Here is a 16,667-nt window from a genome sequence, read left to right on the forward strand (position 1 = left end):
AGATGGAATATTAAAGAGAAAGAGATAAAATGGGAGGAGAAGGGAGAAGGGGAGGAGAAGAGGAAGCGGAGGAGGAGGAAGAGAAGGAAGAGGAGGATGACAGATCAAGAGGGAAAATGGTATGAAGCAAGGATTTGAAAAAGATATACATATGATTCACATAATTAACATGAATAGGAACAGTTTGAAAACCTTTCCAAACAAATTGAGTGACTGGTTTTACATTAACCGGTCAGCTCTTAGAGCTATTTTATAATTCAGTATAATTCTTTGAGCACACCACAGATAAGACATGAAAAGTTACCAGCTTACCTCTTTCCCTTATTATCAGTGTAGTTAGGGGAAGCCCCGCTCTCCAGTAATGTTTGGACATTACCAACATGGTCCATGGAAGCTGCATAGAAGAGGGGTGTGCAGCCATTCTTATCTGGTGTGTCTACAACTGCATCACATTCTTTAAGGAGTGTTTCTACACAGGTTGGATGGTCACACGTCACTGCACAGTGAAGAGCTGAAATTACAATATAAAAAATTTGCATATTAATATTCACTGTTTCATCAAATGTACGTTTGGATCATATTACTCTTTTTTTCCTTAAATACTTATATATGCAGTTTGGGAAAAGGAACATTTATTTAAATATATTTCTTCTTTAAAAACAGAATTCACATAAATGTCCCACACATGTCAGATGATTGAACTAGTTTATTGTAATGAATTCTATATTATTGACAATTTCATTTTACCATGCACCACAAACTCTCTTCTTGGAATTAGCACTAATATAATGAAATTACTAACTATGACAATGACAGTAAGTAAATTTTGTTTTTCTTTGCGGTTTCAATAAATGAGGAATATTCCAAAGTTTTAATTTTGTATTCAATTGAGTTAGAATTTTTTTTTTTTGTGTCTCGTCACAAAATAGAATGATCCAATATAGGCTCCATATCATACCTGTAAGTCCATCTAGATCAGCCAATGTAACATCAGCTCCAGCTTCCTTGAGTAGCTTACATGCCTCACTACTCCCTGCACTAGATGCCCATAGGAGAGGGGTCTTATGACCCGTATCTATGGCATTCACCTTGGCCCCTCGCTTGATTAAGGCCTTTAATGAAAGAATATCAAATCAAATGATGTAAATTCAAATCTGAATCCATTGTTTACATGTATATGAGCTTTAACCTTTATATTGAAATTGGCAAGGAATTCCTAGAGAAGCATATGTATTCAATCAAAAAATTTCATCAACAAAAACAAACAAACAATTATAAAGAAAGAAAGAACAACAGATATATATATCTCATGGCTTCTGAAATACAGAATCTTATGATTTATCAGGAGAAGAATTTGAACAACAATTTCAGGGCCGATGCCTTCTTTTACCTTGATATGTTTGTCCTGTAGAAAGTGAAGAGTTGAGATCAATTTGTGGTATATGAACAGATCTCTTATAAAATAACATCCATTTCCTTATTCTTCATTGTTTCAAATTTATAATTTCAAGAATTCATGATCATGTGCTTCATACTATTAAAGGCAACCAAAGAATGGCCCATACCTTAAGACATAGAATACCAATCTCTGACACGGCTGGATCACCGCACATCTGAGCAGCATAATGTATGGGGCTAGCACCGTGGTCATCGATCAGGGATGGATCGGCTCCATGATCGACCAGGGTATCAATCAGGTCATGGACACCACAAACTAAATTAGAAAGATAGAAATAGAATTCAACATCAAGAGGATAACCGAGTGTCCATTACTTTGCGTTCACGAATTGAAATATGTATTTTTCTTAGACACAAAGCATGGGCGATTGGAACATTATATTTACAGTTGCAGATCCAAAAGGGTGTATGTGTGCTCCTGCAAAAGCAAAATTTTATAACATTTTATTTTTTTGAATGTTTTTCGTTTGTCAGAGATTTGTCTGACTTGTAACCCCCTCCCATCCACCCCCACCCCCACCCCTCTCCCACCCTCTGGCATGAAAAACCTAGATATTCCACTGACCTATCAAAATTAAAAATCAATATTGATTATATGACGGCAAAAAGATTCTCTCTTTATAGTATTCAGTACTAATTGAAAGCTCAGTTTTAATAGAGAGTATGAGATAATATCGTCTGTTTGGAGCCAGAAGGGCATTAACTCATACAGTTATTAGAATACAGAGTTAAGGCTCTTCTAGCTCCAGACGGATGATATATCCTTGAGCCTTCTAGACACCTAATTCCCCTGTCTGATAATGATTGAGAATGTTCTTATTTCATGATCAATCATATATTTCTTTGACATTACACTATAAACCTGATCTATCTATTTCACTTAATTACGGAGGATTTGTCTCTCTACTCAATAAATCATTATCAGTTATTGATAGGGCAGCGCAGGAAGATAAAAAAAGAGGAAGATCCCATTATATGGCCTTAATACAGAACCCATTCAATTTTTGCATGCAATGAATTAAGATCAATTATCTGACATACAGGAAAGGATTATATTCATATCAACACAGCCAGACACATGATTAAAAAAAAAACAGTTTGGCATTAAAGTGTAGTCATTATGCCACTAGTACTTTTAACTATATGGTACAATTTATCCCTCATTCTTTTATTTGAAGAAACATTCCACAATGGATACTTTGTAAAATTTAAGATGACACTGGAATCATCTTTATGTATTTAATTGTAAGAGTACATTTAACATGCTCCCTTCCAACAAGATATCTCTTTAAATATACATGCAGTCAATCTATTTCAATGTACCAGTAAGGGTTTTGGATAAATGAATATTGTTAGAGACACTCAACATTATTCTCTAAACATGTCATTCAAACATTTTATCATCCTGATATCAAATGACTTTTCATCTTCATCAATTTTGCAAATCAATGAACAGTACTGCATTTGCCTAGCATTGGTGATGCTCCCATTGTTGTGTACACACACCGAGGGCACCCTTTCACTCTAGGACTCTGTAGTGTTTACTCATTATTGCCACTGAACAATCACAGAAGACCTACTCTCTAATGGGGTTAATAATCATAATTGGAATCACAAATATTGATCTAGTGAAATCAACCATCAATCTAGGGTCTATTGTAAATGAATTAACCATGCTTTCTCTTCTAACTTGAATGAGCATTTTTGCTTCCCTCTATTCCTGCTAGCTTGGAAATACAACCCAATTTGCAGTAACTGAATGTTACAAATCATGAATCACACCAAATGAAAATACTTCAATAAATATTTTAAAAGACTAAATCTAATTTTGTCACCTTTTAACATAATTTGCTGGCACAATAAAATCAAACGTATACTGATTAAATCAAAACTGTACATGTACACCTTTTTTAATAGGATGCCCAAAACAAGGATTTACACACATGTTAGAAGTAACAGGTACATGCTGCGTAATATACAAAACAAAACAAAACAAAAACCAACAACAACAAACAATTGCAAAATTAGAATAATTGCACTGATTTTAATTTATTACTTCAATAATTTTAATTATCATCATTTACATTAATGGCATGTGATTGCATTAATTACAAATGATGCCTCTATGCCCAATAAGGTAGATTTTCTTACCCACAGCCCAATGGATGGGAGTGTGCCCCTGATTATCCTGTGCATTCACACCACTTTTTCCAATCAAGAACTCCACAAGGTCCTTCTTGCCCTCAATGACAGCCAGATGAAGTGGCGTACGACCTTCTGAGTCCTGGGTCCATGGAAGACCAGAGTCTGCTGCTAGAAGGAGCTCTGCCGATGACCTTAGACCTTTCTCGGTAGCGTAGTGTAGAGCAGTCTTGCCTTGCTCATCCTGTTCTCCAACCGGTGATTCCTAGTCAATCACAATAAAAATTAATTGAATTCAAAGTTATAAACAACATCAACTCACCTTTGTTCAATTAAAAAACATTGTAAATTCATTCATCAGACTATCCTAAACAGAAAAAAGTTTTGTAGTAGCTCCACAAAAAAACTGGAACAGCAACCCTCTTTATAGCGGCAAAAATTTCTTGTTCTGCATATTAAAAAATCAACTAAAACATATCTATATCCCTGCTGTAATCTAATGTGATTTTATTCATTTGATATTTGTGAGCACTTATTTCTTTAAACAAACTCTTTGTTTTTTCTTGTTTTGTTTGGGTTTGTTCCCCTTCTTTTTTTCACTTGTCTCTATTCTATTCAATACTTCAAGTTCATGTTGACTTTCTGTGATACAGAGATATTGAAAACACACAATGAATAGGCAAAAATTATTGTTTTAAATTACCGTAGACTTTTATAATCCTGTTAACTATTTATTGAATCCTATCTTCTTCTACAATAGTTCCCAATGCTAACTGTAATGAATTTGAATAATTCATCAGGAAGTTTATCCCTGCTTTTTATTTGATTATTGTGTGTGTTGAAATAATTAACTGGGTCGCATTAGGTTTGTCACATGCACATAACACCTAAAAAGTTATCTTTATAGTAGTGCTAATTCCAAGAAGAGAATTTGTAGTGGTAAATGAAATTGTCAATAATATATAATTCATTACAATAAACTAGTTCAATCATCTGACATGTGAAAAACAAGGATCCATAAATGGTAATACATTGGTATGAAAATAATGGACTGTGGTCTTATGAAACTAGGACTCTGTGGTCATATGTAACTAGGGCAGTGACAGGGCACACTGGCTTATATTATTATTATCATCTTCAGTCAGGATGGTTAAATATCTCTCATACCGAAGGTGATGACATTTCAAAGTGTGAACAGAATTATGACACCTGTAATAGGTTTCAATTAATAATTTGAAAAGGCCTGATATTGATTATAATGCCACTTTAGCTTCACTATCAATTACAGATAACAATAGATGCATGTCAGTGACCATTTTGTAACAAAATATGTTACATTAATCATTATCAAACCAATTCATTGTGTTTTTAAGTCATTTTGGTCATTACACAATGTCAGGGATACGAGTAAATGACAAAAAGGACTATGGTTGATTTGACAGTTAACAAATAAAAGGCCACCACACAAAGGCTCCATTAATTTTATAATCGTTTCTGGAGCAAATGGACCTCAGGTAATTACTGCATTCAATCATGCCACAGAAATAAACTCTTGCGTTCGACGAATCCCTCAAGGTTGTTTTAAAGCCATTTAAGTCCTTGTGCAAATTACTGATGAATATGATTAGAATAACCTTCAGTTGTGAAGCCTACTGTACATGTAGTGTTAAAAACAATATCTGTTTTATTTGTGCTGCATTTAATTTTTATACCCTATTTTGAATGCACCATATCGTCATCACAAGATCAGAATCTGCATATATACCTGCAGTTGTAAATAACTGTTTATTAAGTGCTTCAAATATGAAATTACACATTTTGTTTGGGTGTGTGTTTCTTTCTTTCTATATCACAATTTCTAATCTCTTTCTTTACAGAATTATCTTCTTGCCCAACATTCATACTTTGTGGCTTCATTTCATGGCCATAGACTTACAAGTATTGGGTTACTTATAAGTATTGAAATTGCAATTGTACATGAACATTCAGGTTTGAAGAACATACATGTACTTTATAAATGTAATGCTTCCTGGGAATTATATTATGTATGAATTATGGATGCATATGCTTGAACTTGTTCTTCTAGTTTTCATGTTTTCCAATGAATTTACTTATATGCATCATGTACATGTAATCTTGCGTAACTATACTAACTCAAGTAATCAAAATCTACTCACATATTTGAGAAGAAATTCCACATGTTTCTCCAGACCTTGCTGACAAGCTATCATGAGTGGTGTCAGCCCCGCCTTGTTCCTCTTTCCTACCAGGTCGGTAGCCTTCTTACACCCCTCCAGGATTAGCTCCAGACATCTGGGGTTGGTAAGGGAACAGGACAGGTGCAGGCAAGTGTTTCCCTGCGAATCTTCAGCTTGGATATTGGCATCATATCTGCAATATAACAAAACCAATACATGTATCTCATTAAAATGATTTCTCAACATCAATTAACAGATAATGTTTGCATAAGATCACTAATTACGGAAATCCTTGATTCTGGTTGTCTGTTTACTTTCACTCATTAATCCTCCTAATTATACTATAGAAGTCAAGCAACCTACCTATACATGTACATGTATGCAGAAGTGAAGGCAATTGGTCTAATTTTGTGGCCAAGAATTGGATTTAATTGTAAATGGACATCCAATATTCCAATTAAAATATTCAGGGTAGGATTGGGATCATTCATTTACAACTTGAAATCAATCAATTTTTATACACAGGTATATCCTGGCCATCCCCCCCCCCCCAAAAAAAAAAATATTGAAAGGAAATATTTACAGTGGATATTACAAAAAGTCCTTTTTCTTACAAACGATAAGATAATTTATTTTTGAATTGAAGCAAATAATACACTTGCCAACTTTGAATACTGTCTATTGTTGTCTGACATAGCAATCACTGATACTGGGTCAGACAAACTACTTTAAATGTAGAACAGGTGAGAGATGTTGACTGCTTTTCACCTCATAATACTTGGTATGTACATGTATCTCTCTATTTCATTTTTCACTTATCTATTTTTTAATCACAGCAATCATGATCACAATTGCAGTCTGAAAGAGTCAAGAAACATTATTCCAACATTTATTAATTTGAAAAGAAATTTAAAAAAGAAAATTTAGAAAATTAAATTCAGCAAAAGCTACAAAATGATGTGACTGAAGTTCACATCTATTCACGTTTATTTAGTCATTTAAAAATTTAAGGTCAAATATTCAACAAAGTGATGCCTACACTTCCACTGTGTTCTACAGTAATTATCATAGTAAGGCAAATTTACATTAAAAATTTACAGTAAATTATACACTGTTACAGGCAGATTGGACGTTGGCTTGAACCTTGGGTAATGAGATGGACAATTAATTAGAATAACCAAGAGGAGAATGGTCTATTGCACTGAAGCTGTACAGGATGACTGATGAGTATGTGGGTATCCTGATGGGAAAGCTCAATTTCATGCTGAATACATTTCAAATATCAACCTTTTCATTTTTGATCTAGATAAAAGGAAAAGACTCTTAGTATCAGTTACAAATTAGCTAATCATGCAGAATATATGTAAAATGTTTTATTAAATCAGTTTCACCTTGAGGTTATTTGCCTGATAGATGCAGACTCTTGGTAAAGCGCTGGTAATATGTGAGGTACATTATAACCACTGAACATACAGTGTAATACATTCCTCACAAAATATGAAATTTACTACTATTCTGTAGGATTGAAGATATATGATTGAGAAGTCGTGTGAATTATTTGCATTTCAGTAATAAGTTTGTTTCATTTTTCTGTCCTGACATATTTTGATGCACTGTTATTTTATTTGCAGTTCTTTCCATGTATTGTGAATATATGCCGTTAATGTGCTGAACACACACAATTCCAGCATTTGATCACAAATATTCTTCAAGTATACACCGGTGTCTATATAAAACAAAATTATGATTGAAAAAACATGCACCTGTAAGTGTTACATGGTATAGCAGCATCCCAACAAATCATGAAATATAATTTATTACTCTCCTTCAACTTCACCAGGCAACACATTGAAGTACATGTAAGAGGAGCAGTCTGCCCAATAACATGTTTTTAACATCAATGGTTTACACAAACACACCCACCCACACCCACACACAGGTAATCTAAATTGCATATATTTGCAAATAATGCTAACTAATCTGTGAACAAGATATGAATAATAATCAATAATTTATGAATAAGGTGCTACTGGGTCACTTCATTTAATAAATATGCTAATGATATTTTATGGAATTTGATTAGCATCTTTCATTAAAAATGGGAGAGAATTGGACAAATAAATAAGTCATGGGAGTGGTGTATGCCTGAGTTGATTTAATGGATTGGAATCAATATCCAGCAGCTAATAGCTGTACGGTAAGTTAACATATTGATTGAATCCTATACAAACCAATCCATTACAAACTAATCTGATCAAAGCTTGAAGATTGAAATAAAATGAAAGAGTTTTTGGGTCATACAATTCAATTAATCATCAATATAATAATAGTCACCAAGTACTTTGTAGACAAAAAGAAATTAATTCTATCGATATCTTTAAAATGGAAAAATTCAACTTCTATATACTTATATTCAGTATCAAGCACTTGATGCTAATAAATACAAACTGGAAAATTGGACAATCTCGAGAAACTGCACTCATAAGTTGATGAAAATATTTTTTTGATTATATTCACTTGATTAATTTATCAGTCAGATCTTCTTACACTTAATGAAATTAAATTCATTGAGCCTCATTTTGGTACAAGACTTTTTAAGTATAAAGACATATGTTTTGCGTCTCCTTTCACAGATGTTTCTCAAATATGTACATGTACATGTAGAGCCTCATTTACTTGATGGCTATAATGTAAAAAAAAAATTTTAGTTGAAAGATATTCTTCAAATGAATAAATATGGCATAAATAACAATTGCATTAGTCTAAAAAATCTGATTACTGAGCATTCTCACAATGTCTATATTCATTACTTCTATTGCAATGTATAATATACCATTGACAACAAATGAATCAGTTTAACAATAAACCATTTATATAAATACATAAGAAATAAATTAGTATTAAAATTAGATTACTTACTTGATGAGCATTTCTACAATGTCTGCATTGTTGAGTTCAGTAGCAATAAGGAGAGCTGTCTTATCAAAGTAAGCCTGATCCTGAATGTCTATATTAGCTCCAGCCTGTAGTAAGATCTGACAACATTCCTGATGACCTAGCTTGGTGGCTTGGATGAGTGGGGTACCAACAGATGCACTTGGCTTTGATAAAATCTGACATTTTGGTTGAAATAAAACAAAATCATCCCAGTAATATATAGATGGATAGATTATGTTTAACCAGGGAGAGTGTTAGAAAACACTCTCCCTGGTTAAACATAGAGAAAGAAGATGTAAAAAGTGTAAAGCAATGTAAACATAACAAAAGTAGTCTGTTTAAAATTTTATATTTGATTTTTTTTAATCTGTTGTGAACTTTCAAATTAGTGGTAAGTGCTAGACATAAAGTGATTTGTTGTTGTAGGTGCCATCTTGTTTTCATAATTATCTCATACAAAGTTTGAATTATAAAACTATTGTCTGTTTTAGTAGTCTGTTTGGAGCCAGAAGAAAAGAAAAGAATATTTTGATGTGGATTTTCTGAATCACCCTGCATCTATATTGAATGTTTGCTCTGGTCCCACATATTGGATTCATAGATCCTACATGCAGTTGGACATCACTCTGGGACAGTCTGGCAGTAGCTATGTTGTGTAGTTCTGCAAGTATAATTTATCTTTTCATGAATGCTTTTACCATGAGTAACTTGCTTGACATGTGATTCATTTTCAATTTCATTGTCATAACTTTGTTGGTGTTTTTGAGCCTTGAGAATCCTTACGCATGTCTTCTAGTGATCTACCCTACATGTACACTGTACATCTGGTCTAGTGTTATATGTTCCCTTGTACATGTACGCGCTGGATTTGAAGCTGTCTGCTATTATAGTCTCTGCAGCCCTTCAAGTATTATAGGCCAAGCAGTAACTTTTCCAGCAGCAAATATTTTTCAAATGGCTAGCAACGCAAGCCCCCAGCCTTCTTCACAGCTTAGTAAAAAATCATTGAAGCCTGGCACCTCATGTGTACTTGGTGGAAAGGTCACAAGGTCACTCAGTCAAAACTCAAAGCAGCAAGTTAAGGGAAATTTGTCACTAGACACAAGTCTGAACAGTAGTCAATCCTCAAGTATTTGCTCCAGTCATCCTGGCATGGGCAGTCAAGGTCGACAGTGCTCTGCAGTAAAAAATATGAGCAGGGCCAACAACAGTAGACCTTCGGTGGCGTTGAGCAAAAGAGGAAAGAAAAAGGAGGAAGCAGAGAATGACAAACCAACCGGTACACATATACCACAGGCTGACAGCAACGACCTGTGTTGTGATGGTTGTCATGGCACTCGCACAAGGTCTTTAGTCCAGTGTGAATTATGTAAGAACTGGCTATGCCCACGATGTGCGAATCTTGAAGCTAAAGTTATCAAGGACATAGGGAAATGGAGTACTATTCATTTCTTCTGCATGACATGTGATTTAGAAGCCAAACTGAAATTGCACACACCTTACACTTCAATAAAGTCTGAAATCACAGTACCTCCCTCTCCGAACCAAGCTAATCATGTCACGGGCCCACAGACCGATCATTTCAAACCTGTCTTGGACATGATGCAAAGAATTGAGACTAAAATAATGAAGCTTGAGAATGATAATGAGCAGCTGAAGGCAGATTTGCACCATCTTTCATACAGATCACCTCTCCCTGTCCCTGAGAATGCTTGCCCTCGCACGAGGGGACCAGTTGCTAACACCCCTGCTCATCAGAAAACAGAAAATTCACCACAGGATGCTATCCCAGATGCAATACCAATCCTGGAAGAGTACAGAGACCGAGACAGAAGGAAGAACAACATCTTGCACAATGTAGAGGAGAGCAAATCAGAGACAAAAAACAAGCGACAGGAAGATGATCAACAATTTGTTCTGAAAATTCTCACCGTTCTTCAGTTCAAGAATATAAACATTGTGAAAACAACCAGACTTGGTTACAAGCAGCGAGACAATAGCATCCCTAGGGTTCTCCTAGTTCAGCTGGCTGTCCCAAGAGATGAGATTCTCTTCAAAGCCAAGATGCTGAGACACCATGGAGTCTACAACAAGATATTTATTGACCCAGACCGGACACCTGATGAAAGAAAAACACACAAACTTCTACGGGATGAGTTGAAAAAGAGAAGGGCTGATGGCGAGAAATGCATAATCCGTGGTGGTAGAATTGTACATGTGAGAGACACCAATTACCACTCTAGCTATTCATCACCTTACTCATCAGGCTCAGCTAGCTCTCTAGCAAAGCAACCTGCTGCAGTCGAAGTAGTAGACATCTCAAGTGATGAAGAGGTACACTTCAAAACAACACCACCCACCACTGTCAGAGAGAAAGAAGAGCATGTTAAATTCCCACAATTACATGACAACAAGCAGATTGCTGATAGCCAAAAATCAGGTATGCTAAGGATTTTGAAGCGGAAGGAAGGATATAGTTTTGCAGTGCAGACAGACGTGTCGAAGTTGGACCATGCTCTACCTGCAAATGTATCAGACCATGCAAACTTGAATGAAGCTGAATCTCACACCATGGGTGCAGCACTCCTGGATAATGGACCACGTCCCATACATGTAGCTGCAGCTACCAACAACGCCAGTATTCCTGTGACAGGGAAGCAGAAAGATCAGGCACCACTAAGCAGGCCTCATAGCCCCAACCATGAAAGTGAAGCCCATCCTGATTTGAAGTCGCAGCAGGCCACAGAGGATAGCACCTCTAAGGAACTGTGACTAGACCCTTCAACAGTTTACAGTAGTAGGGAAGACTTTAGTAGTAGAAATGAATCTGATGCTAGTGATGATAGTTTTTATGAACGTAACAGAAGCGATGTAACATTGTCATATCTGGAGAGAAGTGATGATCTCACTGCAGATGAGGGTGAAAGTGGTACTTGTCATAAGAGTAGTTATGCATATGAATGCAGCAGAAGCGATGCCAATATAGCACTGATTTATCAGGAGAGTGACAATGAACTATCTGTACACGAAATAGAGGGAAGTGAGAATGAAAGTACTACTACTACCAGTAGTAGTAGTGACAGTGAATGCTCACCTGTTTCTACAACTACAACCGTGGATGGAGGCTCTTGGCATGTGAACGATGGTGACATATCCAGGCTACAACAAACAAACTCACAATTCCAGAAGTGTGGCAAATTGAAGGTGTTTTACACAAACTGTGATTCCCTTTTGAATAAACGGAATGAACTGCTACTGATACTTGAAGTGCACAGAGTGGACTTGGTCTTCCTGACTGAGGTCTGCCCCAAAAATGTTAAGAACCCAGTATGTGAACAGGATTTTTTCCTGGATGGATATGACATTCGCTCAAATGTTGCAGATGGAAGGAGAGGTGTTGCAATTTACGTATCACATGAAATTTGCCATCTTGTACAGGACTGTGACATTCAAACAAATTTTGATGAGTCTGTGTGGATCACACTGCGACTTGCTGGTTCCAAGAAACTACTCGCTGGATGCATATACAGAAGTCCTTCTGTCAACAACCACCTTCAGCTACGCAATCTGATGCTTGAGGTTTCTAATATGAACTCAACCAATCTTCTGATCACCGGGGACTTCAATTATCCTCACATTGATTGGGGGTCCTATGCTGGAAGAAGTGAGGTAGATCAAGAGTTCATGGAAACTGTAGCCGACTGCTTCCTATATCAACATGTCAGTTTTCCCACTAGACAAAGGGAAGGTCAGAGAGACAGCACCCTGGATTTGGTGTTTTCAGATAATGAGTTCTTGATTGATGAAATTGTTTCGTTGCCCCCACTGGGGCTGAGTGACCACCTTGGGCTCTGTTTTACTATCACCTTATCGGCTCCAGAAGCAGACAGACGAACTCCAAAGTTTCAATACAACATTGGGCGATATGATGACATTTGTGAGGAGCTTGAGGAAGTCAAGTGGGAAGAGACTATGAAGGATATGGATACTGAACAGGCATGGTCGTTCTTTCACACAACATTAACAGAAAAGATGATGAAATGTATCCCGCGTTCTGCTTCACGCCGACGAAAGAAAAAGCACTGTTGGATGAACAAACAAGCGCTCAAACTGCAAGCACAGAAGCACCGTGCTTGGAGACAAGCCCAAACTACCAAGCACCCAGCAGACATATCAAGAGCTAAAAGACTGGCAAAGACACTCCAATCTTTCACAAAAGAGCTGCGCAGTAACTTTGAGAGGGATCTTGCAAAGAATGTTAAGAAAAATCCAAAAGCATTCTGGAGATATGCCAAAGATAGTCTGAAAACAAGAGGTGGGCTACCTGACCTCAGAAAGACTGATGGAACCTTCGCTACATCGGATGAAGAGAAAGCAGATATCTTGAACACTTTCTTTGAGACAACCTTTACTGACGAGGACACTTCTGCTATACCAGTTCTGGAATCTAGGCAACCTCCCGAATGCTTATCAGCACTTGTCATTACTGCAGATGATGTACATCACAAACTTAGTTTGCTTTCCAAGTTCAAAAGTGCTGGACCGGATGGTATCCATCCCTGTGTTTTACATGAAACCGCAGCATCAGTGTGTATTCCATTGGCCATCATCTTTACCAAGTCATTTCAAGAGGGCAAGCTTCCCTCAGCATGGAAAATTAGCCACGTTGTTCCTGTGCACAAGAAGGGGAGCAAGTTGGATGCTAACAATTACCGCCCAATAAGCCTGACATCAGTCCCCTGTAAGATCATGGAATCTCTCATCAGAGATAAGGTGGTTGAACATTTGATGTCACATGATCTTTTCAGTGATTCTCAGCATGGATTTGTCCCAGGTAGATCATGTGTTACACAACTGCTCCACACTCTTGAGGAATGGACTGCCTGGCTAGATCAAGGAGAAAAGGTTGATGTTGTCTACTTAGACTTTCAAAAGGCATTTGACAGCGTGCCCCACCAACGGCTGTTGTCAAAACTTGATGCTTACAAGATCCAAGGGAACTTCAAAACATGGATTGCTGATTTCCTTCATGGCCGAACACAGAGGGTGGTGGTAAATAATGCCAGATCTCAGTGGTGCAACGTGAAGAGCGGGGTGCCCCAGGGCAGCGTACTCGGCCCAACACTGTTTGTTCTCTACATCAATGATCTCCCTGAGGTGCTGGACTCCACTGTAAGAATTTACGCAGATGACACCAAGGCTTTCTCATGCGTCTCTACTCCTGACCAACGCAAACTTCTGCAAGCTGACCTGTGCTCATTGACAGACTGGTCCTCAAAGTGGCAACTCCAGTTTAACGCAAGAAAATGCTGTGTTTTACATCTTGGATCTGGAGACTGTCAGGAGCGCTACACAATCGGGAGTTCAGCCCTGAGTACAGTTGGAGAGACAAAGGATCTGGGGGTACTTGTTGATGACAAACTGAAGTTCCACAGCCATGTGTCGTATGCCATCAACAAGGCCAACAGGGTCCTGATCAGCATCAGACGTGCCTTTCAGTGTCATGACACATCCACCATTCCCAAGCTGTTTAAGGGACTAGTGCGCCCCCTCCTTGAGTATGGAAATGTAATCTGGTCGCCAAGGTACATTTCAGACACAAAAGCTGTGGAGAGAGTACAGAAGAGAGCAACAAAGATGATCTCCACAATGAAACACCTACCTTACATAGAGAGACTTAAATGCCTAAACTTACCATCCCTTGAGTACAGGAGAAGGAGAGGAGACATGATTCAGGTGTACAAGATCATTTATGAGCATGACAGACTCAACCCTGACCACTTCTTCCAACTAGCAGACACACCGACAAGAGGGCATAGTCTCAAGCTTTCAAAGCCGAGGTGTAGGACAAATGTAAGGAAGAACACATTTAGTCACAGAGTGATTGACGACTGGAACTCTCTGCCTGAAGTAGTAGTTCAGGCTCCCACCATAGACGCCTTCAAAACCAGGCTTGATCGTTGCTGGAAGGAACAGTGTCATATCTCTCAATACTCGAACTGATTTTTTTCAATTTCTTTGCTCCTGGGACATTGTACATGGTACATTGTCCAGTCAAGATGCAACCTCTTGCCCCTCTGCCTCCCTTGCATATAATCAGAATTATTATTAAAGAGTATGACTATGAGTGCAAGAAGATAGACCAAGAAGATAGACCTGGAAGCTCGACTGCTGTCTCAGCATTCTTCCAGTATTTGCGGTAAAGGTAAAGAAACCAACCAGGCATTAAGCATTTTAAATACCAAACATTGTCAACAAAGGTTAAGATGAAAATTGAAATTTAAAAGTAGACCTATTGAAAGGTAGGTCTAAATTGATAATCTTATATTCAAAATATCAATTTCTGAATAGACCTAATCAAAAGAGCAACATGGGATGGAAGGATCATAATAAAGCAAGATTTTCATTTGAAAATGGAAAAAGTTTGAACAAATTACTGTACTCAAACGTAAATATGTGTAAAATAAATCTTACCTTTGCAGCTGAAGCATCTTTCAAAGTTTCACAAATAAGTTGCAAACACCTTGCGGCATTCATTCTTATTGCAAACTGCATGACATTCTGTCCCTTTTTGTCTTCTTTAGTGACATCACCTTCTCCTTTCAATAAAACTTTGACAAACTCTGACTTCTTGTAGAATACGGCCCAATGAAGCGCAGTCCTTCCTAATTTATCCGATAAATTAGGATTAGCCCCATGACTTACGAGAAGTTCACAACACTCGATGTGGCTCGTCCCCTGAGCTGCGGGGTCGACTCGAGACCCCTGTACGCTCAAAATCAGAGGTGTAGCTCCATCCTTCGAGAATTCGTTGATGTTTACTTTATTCGCAGTTTTCGACAAATATTCATTCAGTTTTTGTGCATATCCTGCATGAGCAAGGTGATATATATCCTGCTCGGTACCTTTAGAAGACATGGTGAAACTTCTCCGGATTACATGAATAAAATAAAATATAGCGTGTCACACTTCTCCAACTTTCCAACAACTATAAAAAACCGACTAAAATCAATGAAGAAACCAATTACCAAGGCTGTACAGGTGTATCGGGAGTAAACGATGTATACTCCGCGTACAAACCAATGTTAGCATATAGCGGTCGTCTGCGCTGTGTGTGCATGGACACATTCTGAAAGCTGTGTCTCCGGTGCGATGAAGCGGTGACAGAAGGAGGTTGCTAGGTAGCCTGTTTATAGTCGTTGCTTGGTCTGCTGAGCTTAGGGTCAGCCCCCAAATCTATTATTGTCCTCGTGTGCCGTGTGGGTGTACAGACATGATAAAAAGTTCAACATGAAAAGTATTGATTTCCTTTTGAAGTGTCAAAACCACAACTTTCGATACAAGGTTATTTATAATAAGAAACTGGCCTATAGATGTGGCGTTTTACAGTTTGATGTGTACAAAGTTTGGAAAAGCGATGACTTGGTATACCATCGTGAAAAAACTATAGCGATCGTTTGATGAACAAAGTGAAAAAGTGCATGGAAAAATGCCATAGTAATCATTATAGGCATTGGCCTACATGTAACAACGAGCAGAGTGAATACACTGACATGGGTAAGGGGGGGGGGGGGGGCTGGGTTGTGCCTTTTTAAATGGTGGGTCTACTTAACATAACAAAGTTGCTTGCAAGGCTTAATCAATCCCTTGAAAATAGAATATCCACTAACTAAAAAGAAATAAACATTATAATTGTATTACTGAAAAACTATAATGAAATAATGAAACTATTCTTCTGCCTATTCTTCTGCCTCAACATTCTAACAATGTAACATAATTAAAGCTCAGCTCGACAAACAAATGTAAACCACGCACATCTTTAAGTCCTATTTCTTTTAGGCTGAATGGTTTTCAGGGATAACTTAATCCAACGACCGAATAACGCATAAAGTGTTTTCATTAATAATTTAATGACATAGTTGGTATTCACAC

The 16,667-nt window shown here is 37.4% G+C and overlaps 1 protein-coding gene across 1 annotated transcript; it reads right to left on the reverse strand.

Moving 5' to 3' along the window:
* Positions 1–68: 68 nt before the first annotated feature.
* LOC115921310 (serine/threonine-protein phosphatase 6 regulatory ankyrin repeat subunit B-like) lies at positions 69–16,221 on the reverse strand. The gene is made up of 7 exons (XM_030978668.1): positions 15,210–16,221; positions 8,718–8,911; positions 5,778–5,991; positions 3,610–3,865; positions 1,566–1,714; positions 959–1,112; positions 69–511 (listed from the first exon to the last, which is right to left on the reverse strand). Exons 1-7 carry the CDS (start codon positions 15,651–15,653, stop codon positions 309–311), a joined length of 1,614 nt encoding a protein of 537 aa, XP_030834528.1. The 5' UTR covers positions 15,654–16,221; the 3' UTR covers positions 69–308.
* Positions 16,222–16,667: the final 446 nt, after the last annotated feature.

Source organism: Strongylocentrotus purpuratus, unplaced genomic scaffold (assembly GCF_000002235.5).
Source record: "Strongylocentrotus purpuratus isolate Spur 01 unplaced genomic scaffold, Spur_5.0 spur5_contig_814, whole genome shotgun sequence".
NCBI lineage: Eukaryota > Metazoa > Echinodermata > Echinoidea > Camarodonta > Strongylocentrotidae > Strongylocentrotus > Strongylocentrotus purpuratus.